Raw genomic sequence first — 7,100 nt, forward strand, 5'->3', positions numbered from 1 at the left:
CTGTTGCTTAACTAGAATTTCCTTCTTCCTAGCAACAATACTCTCCTGAAGAGCTTGAACCTTCTTCTGAAGCTCTGTAATTCTCTGGTCTTTCGCCTCTGCTTGGGCCTCCCAGACCTTCGCTTTCGCTTGGAGCTGAACGCACTGGCGATGAAGACATGCAAATTGCTCGTTACGCTGTCGTAGGCGCTCTGCATTCGTTGCCTAACAAGAAGAGAAAAGCATGCGGAAAAAAGAAAGAAAGGAACAACGTCTTCATGCTAAGTTGACTTCGACCAACGGGTGGTACGTCAAGAGAAAGGGGGGAAGAACAGGGAAAGGTATATGCTCGTGACAGAGGGGAGAGTGAGGAGAACTATAGACAAGTCGAAGAGCTCCAAGAAGACCAACAAGCAAAGGAAACAACAACGACTAGTGTCGCTAACAGTTCAGTACATCTGCCTATAGCTAGACATGTATCTCTAGTCTATCTACCTATCTATCTTTAACGTATCTACCTCTTTCTCTCTATATGTATCTATGTGCATAGGAGGTATCCAAGACTCGTCGAGCAATCTACGGGAGAGAGGAATTCGAATGACGTAACGACCCTGTGAGTTGCAACGGCTCAAGGGAGGCCGCTGTCTCACCATGCGACGTCCTCTAAGTCGGCCTAATAGTAGCAGGATAGCTTGCTGGGGTGACATGGTGAGTTTGAATGTCTTGAGCGAAGGCAAAGTGTGTATGCAGAGATGCAGTTGAAAAGAAAGGGGCTTATCGTCTTCATCATGCATATCACCTTGTGCCCTATTTAGCCGATATGATATTCACTGTCCCTTGGGCGAAAGACAACACCGTATATGCTAGGTGATCTGTATCTACTATAGTACTCTAAGAAGGAAGCTCGAGAAGAATGATAAGGAGATTCACGAACTCAGCAAGAACAATACGAAGACGAAGATTAAAACCCCAGAAAAAGAGAGGGGGAAATGTTATGGACACCCGTGGATAGTAGTAACGAGACGCCCCACAAGAGAATGAGTATGGCTATGATAAGAATGAATACATACTGAGGTATCTTGCCTGTCTAAGAAAGAAAGCTGTAGAGACATGAGGGAGAGATGATCGACTAAGTGATCGGTTATTTTGCTTTCTTCCTCATCCACAGATATAATGCGTAGGAATAGAAAAGGAACGAAATAAAAGACGAGTCGAAGTCGAAAAGATCTCCTCTCATTAGTTGAAATAGACTCGCCTGGTGTTACCCCCTTGTAGACATGATAGGATATCTTGTTCGCTAGGCTACAGAGCTGAAGAAGATGGTGATACTGAGAGTTCTAGGCCCTCGTTTACACTTCTCTTCATTCAAGCTTCATTCACTCACTTACTCAGGGCAAGGCTACTTTCTCTATGTTGCTCGACTCTTACACATCTACGCATAGATACGACACACCACATACGGCGCCTATGTATGTGGAGAACTTACACAAGCAAACGTATACATACTTGGAAATCTCTTTCCACACGTACGCCCTCACCTATATCTATGTATATGATGTATGTGTATGGTATACAAGGTATATCCAATAATCTTGACTCAGAAAACTCTGAGGACTGAGGCATACCTCTGCATTATCAAGAGTTTGGAGTTGTTCCTTGACACGTTCAACCCGTTCTAAAAGACGATGCTGTTCTCCAGCTTCCCACCTCGCAGCTAGGCGACCTGTTAAGCCTCCTACATCAAAAGAAATGACGCCTCCTCTCTGAAGTTTCTCTCCGTCTAAAGTAACAAAACGGTATTTCTGTAGCGGACTCTGTGAAGTTCTTTTAGACCTTCCTGACGATGACGATGATGAGGATGAACTCCCGTACTTGAGCTCTTGAGCTATCTCCAAGGAAGGTACAATTATGCAGTCAGAAAGAAGAAACTGAAAGAGCGAGGAGAAAGCATACATCATACAGACAGGAGAAACACCACGCATGGATGCATGCATGCATCGAGGCACGCAAGCCTACAGACAGAAAGATCATCTACATGTACGTATACACATATCTATATGCATGCCTATATGTGTCCCGGCATTTGCATGTGTATGAATGACATACATAGAGAGAAATGTAGATGTATGAGATACATCTATCTAGAGATCGTTTCACGTGGTTCTTCTGTTTTGTTTCCGACCTCTCTCTCCCGCGGTAGACGATTCGCAGTGAAGACAGGCCTCTAAGAAACCAGATACATCCATACTCAGGAAGAAAAGAAGCAAACGAAGGAGTGAATGAGTAAGAAAGCTGTCTTTCTATCATCACATTTATCACTCTCCAAGATTCTACAAACATGTCTTGTCGATCGAAAGAAAAAAGAAGTCTGAAGATGACCTACACTCCCAGAATGAAAATGAAGAAAAAGAACTTACGCCACTACAGTCTGCTGAGATCCCCGTCCATTCAAGTTCGGTACTACTACGTCTACTATTCTGAATTGACGATCAAAGAGTTGTAAACACCTTAAGAAAATCTCTCTCTCTCTCTGAGAATGGGAGCTACATCTGTACATAGAGACAGAGAGAGCTCTCGTTTACGAAAGAAGTAGGCAGCAATATCTATGTAAGTCATAAGATCTACCACTGCCCAAGGAAGCGTTGCCTTTCGCCCAGCGCTCCTGTTTCGAAACTGCTTGGGGTTTCTCTGCTCTATGGATCGATCCTTTTGCGTGGCATGAGCGGTGTAACACCTAAACTATGTTGCATGCGCATGCCGACCTTACTGCAGTGTATACTGTGATGAAAATGACAGAACGCCTCGAGAAAAAGCAGCGATCTTTCTCCTTCCATGATATACACGTTTTTCATTCATAACCTTATAGCCTTCACTTCTCTCTTCCATGCAAAACACGACGAGGGACTATCTAACACCTTGGCACAAATTGATACCAAACCCTTATGCATTTACCCACATGAGTATATTACGTATGCATGCATGACCTCGCACTCCTCCTGTATGTACATCTCATTGGAGTGATAAGATAGATAGATGGATAGATAGATAGATATAGACTCAAGAGACACCGTATCTCCACATACATGTTCATACATGTAATTCCACGAGAACAGAAAGATACCTCGTATACTGGCCTGAATGACTCTTCGAAGGAAACACAGTCTACAGCCCATCGACATCCTCCAGGGAGAGCATCATGAGGAGGAGGAGGCAAGAGAACTCCTCCTCCTTCATCATCATTCTCTCCGTCATCTTCATCATCTTCATTGAACTCGCTTAATGCAGTTCTCTCTCCTCCTTGTAAACGACGTCTTTGTAAAGTATCCAAGGGTAGAAACTCTCGACATCCCAGCCGAGCGGTCTTCAGATATTCTATGCATTTCTTGAAAGAAGCCAAATAATAAGAAGAAGAACACTACAGATCCCTTAGAGAAACATGGGGAATCTTGACGGGAGTCGTGAGAAGTTTCTTTGTCTCGTTGTCTCGCTTTCCTCTCTGCTTCTATAGAATGTAGTGTATCGACACACTGGCATCTAGCCTGATCACTGCGTAACTGATCAGTTCTAAGAACGAATGTGTTGGTATGTCTACGCACTCTCCTAGAAGACATTCACTGCTACCTTTCAGACAGGGGGTAGCTGCAAAACGCGGCCAAGGCGGAAACTCTCGCTAGACTGTTGTGAGCCGGTGGTGTCTCTACGCCTTCCAAGATTTTAGAATCGCCAAGGAAAAGATCTTGTCTCTTCTTCCGCTTATCTGTCGGTGAGAACTTTACCTCTTGGCCGTCGGATGGGCATCACAGCTACATGCAACTCATGAATAGAGATTGCTATGTACGCGCGCATGCAGAATTTTCCACACACAGGAGAATTCACTCTCCCGACTTGTTAGGTATCTCATCCTCTCGACAACATCCCTCCCTAACCGTGTTACTCCTAGTCAGATAACATCTATCCCTCCTCAGAAGCCTATAGTGGAGCCACTAGGAAAGAAAGAAAAGAACGACTTTTCCTCATCCTTCTATTCATCCGATTTGCCTAGACGTTTTTGCTGCAACCCAAGTAAACAAAGAGCATACGTAGCCTGGGTATCTATGTGCACACATCCTCTCTCTCCTGCTGTATCTGCTTCCCATGTTTCTCAAGACCACCTTTCCTCCTCTTTGATCCTTCTCTCTTCACCCCTCTTCTTCTCCCCTCTCCATTCTGAAAGCTTTCCTTCTTCGAGAGATCTTACAAGAGCAATGGCATGTGAAGAGACGATTAAGCTATTTGCCTTCGAGCCCATGGCTGCAGCAACAGCTAGAGATAGACGTTTACTCGAAGGTTTACAGCAGTCAAGAGCAGACCCATGAATGCCTGCATGCGAGATTCGATTCCGTAAGGTTTCACAGACTTCGCGTTCTTGTGCTATACGCCTTAGATCCTGCTGAAGACTTCTTTCTTGAGCTAACTGAGTATGAAGTTCTTGCTGCAGACGAAGTAAAGACTGTCGTTGTTGAGCGCTCGTCTGAAGGAGACGGAGAAGGAAAGAGAAGAGGGGATGAAGTGGGAGAGACAGAGATCGGTGCATGAGGGAAGAGAGTGGTATCTGTCTATAGGGTACGAAGAATCTTTATCTTGAAAGTTGATGTATAGAGATGTCCTCTGGAGCAACCGAAGGAAAAGTCAGCCAACTGTAGAAGAGAGAGGAAAGAGAGCCACTCACTTTATGTTTGTATGACTGTGAAGAGAGGAGATGGTGGTGCATGTAGAGAAGGACAGAATTGAGCTTGATGCTACCAGGAGCCACGATACATGCTTTCTGGTAGTAGTCTAGGAGTATACGCATATAAACCGTAAGGAGAGGAACAAGAGGAAGGAAGAGGACTGACGAGAATGGACAGTTTCGCAAAACTGAGTGAGAATAATACCATGAGATATCTATGCTCCACGTAGAGGCACCTGGTCAGACGATGGCCTGACAGTCATCGCTCTTCTTTCTTTCTGTAAAGCTCTCGGCGTCAAGCACCCCGTCTACTGCTGAACACGGTGAGAAGGATCACGGCTTGACTGTACTTCGGCTAATACGAGGGGGGCTTGAGGAAGATGACGCGTCGCAGGGGGGGAGAGAAACAAGGAAAAAGTGGAGAAGAGAGAAGATTTTAGGAGACAAACCACTTTGTCGAAAAGAAAAAGAAAAAGAACACACGGAGACGCTTATATCTCAAACGCGCTTTCGGCAGCATTCCCTGGTATCTTAAGTTGTGTCCCCAGTGCCGCGCTAATGTATATACACGCGTGCTTGCTGGGTGTACATACACCACGTAATTCAGAACCCTACTCGGGTTCCTCGTGCATACCCGACCCTCGGGCAACGAAGAGAGACACTCTTGGTTTCCCTCTGCACTCACGAAAATTGATCAGGATGTACGTCTGGGATGAAGTGGACTAGAGAAATCTCAATAGATGTCTCGATCTATACAAGGAGATAGACACACAGCTTACATAAAAGCAGGCGCAGCAATAGAATAGACAGCAGCTTGGGGGGGGAGGTAGCTCGAAGACTTCAAGTCCGCAGAATGTTAACGCATGCAGTCAGTCTTACTGTGGCGAGCTGGCGCATTTCCTCAAGATTTTGCTTAGCATCATGAGCTTGGGACAGAAGTCTTTTCAGAGCATCAGACACCTCCTTTGCCTTCGCGGAGGCCTCAGCATGCAATTCCTGCACCGTATTGGCACTTCCTTGAGCTTCTCTTTCTTCCCGCATAAGCTGTACATACACTCAAAAAGAGTCGAACGCGCATAGCCTTGCACGGAGACGTCCTGTCCGACCAGAGAAGAACACGTGGATGCGGATGCTGTATTGTTATCCTCCGTTGTTTCCTTCCAGCCTGGCCTCTCTAAACACCGAAGGCACTGGTAGATAGATAGATAGATTGGAAAGGGACTTTGCTTCTGCTATTTCTGCGCAAAGGAGTCTTTTCTTCACGACATCTGAAGAAAACATCAGAAGAGCTTTGCGGGGTGAGACGATGAATCTACCGAATGCGGGGAGCTATATCTAATCACCAAGGTGCGAAGTAGAGAAACAGCACAACGCACCGGCCTTCCTCCCTTCTATATTTAGAATAGACTAACGTATACACATAAACGTACAGACGAATGTGTTATTTCTATACCTGTCCACACATACACATATATACTTCACACCTTCCCTACGTCTCTCCACGGAGAGAACAAACTAGAATGTGACAATAGCCTCTAGAGGGCTGACCTGCAAACTTCACTTGTATACACACACCAGAACAACTGAAGTTGAAAAGAAGAAGTCCGCCGCTCTTCCGCCTTCTACAATGAAGAGAAATGGAGTGTATATACCATAAGAGGAAGAAGAGATCAGTATGAGTTATGTTGACTGGCACATGCTCCGTCCGCTTCATCCTTACAAGATCAAGAGAGGTCCTAAGAGCTTTAAGCTGCTGTTCATGGCCACGAATCCGTTGTTGTCGAAGGGCGTGCTCTTCTTCCCACTTCTCTTCGAGTTCTTCATATAACTTCTGTTGTTCCGGAGTTAAGACGTCCATCTTGTCTTCTGCTTTCTCAATCAACCTCTCCGTTTCCTGGGCTTGCTCAGCAACTCGAATTAGCTGCTTGCGTAAAGCGTCTTCATACTGTTCAAGCTCTTCTTTCTGTGTCTCGTCTAACGCATTCCTTCTATCCTCCTCTTCGCGTTGTTTCTCAAGGAATTTCAACCGCTCCATCATTGCCAGGTAGCTACCTCGCTAAACAGGGCAGAAAAGAGACACACCCAGGCGCTTCTTAAGCAGATGGTTCAAGAAAGGAGGAGAAGCGAAGGGAGATTCATAGAGACGCACATGTTGAAATGCAGACGTAGAGGTACCAAAGAAATCCGTGGGGACGAAGAATTGATAGACGCACGGAGAAGAATATTGAAAATGACGATTCTGCATGCACGCCTGCGTGTGCGCCACGCTCTAGTAAGAAGCTGAGATCGCCTCACATGCACGCATTAACATCTCTATACGAAGATTCATACAGATATATATAATGCGAACTGTGAGAATATATGCGGGCATGTGCTAAACCACAGTGCAACACAAATGGGTTATTTATAGCGG

The 7,100-nt window shown here is 45.4% G+C and overlaps 1 protein-coding gene across 1 annotated transcript; it reads right to left on the reverse strand.

Annotated features, from left to right (window-relative positions):
• Window positions 1–12: 12 nt before the first annotated feature.
• Window positions 13–6,743, reverse strand: CSUI_004484 (smc n terminal domain-containing protein; the record flags this gene model as incomplete). Its single annotated transcript, XM_068064675.1, has 6 exons — window positions 6,408–6,743; window positions 5,567–5,731; window positions 4,217–4,489; window positions 3,101–3,361; window positions 1,605–1,907; window positions 13–204 (listed from the first exon to the last, which is right to left on the reverse strand). Coding segments are annotated over exons 1-6 (1,512 nt in total), but the record flags the coding sequence as incomplete, so codon positions are not given.
• Between the last annotated feature and the right edge of the window lie 357 nt (window positions 6,744–7,100).

Source organism: Cystoisospora suis, assembly GCF_002600585.1.
Source record: "Cystoisospora suis strain Wien I chromosome Unknown contig_2105, whole genome shotgun sequence".
Classification (NCBI taxonomy): Eukaryota; Apicomplexa; class Conoidasida; order Eucoccidiorida; family Sarcocystidae; genus Cystoisospora; species Cystoisospora suis.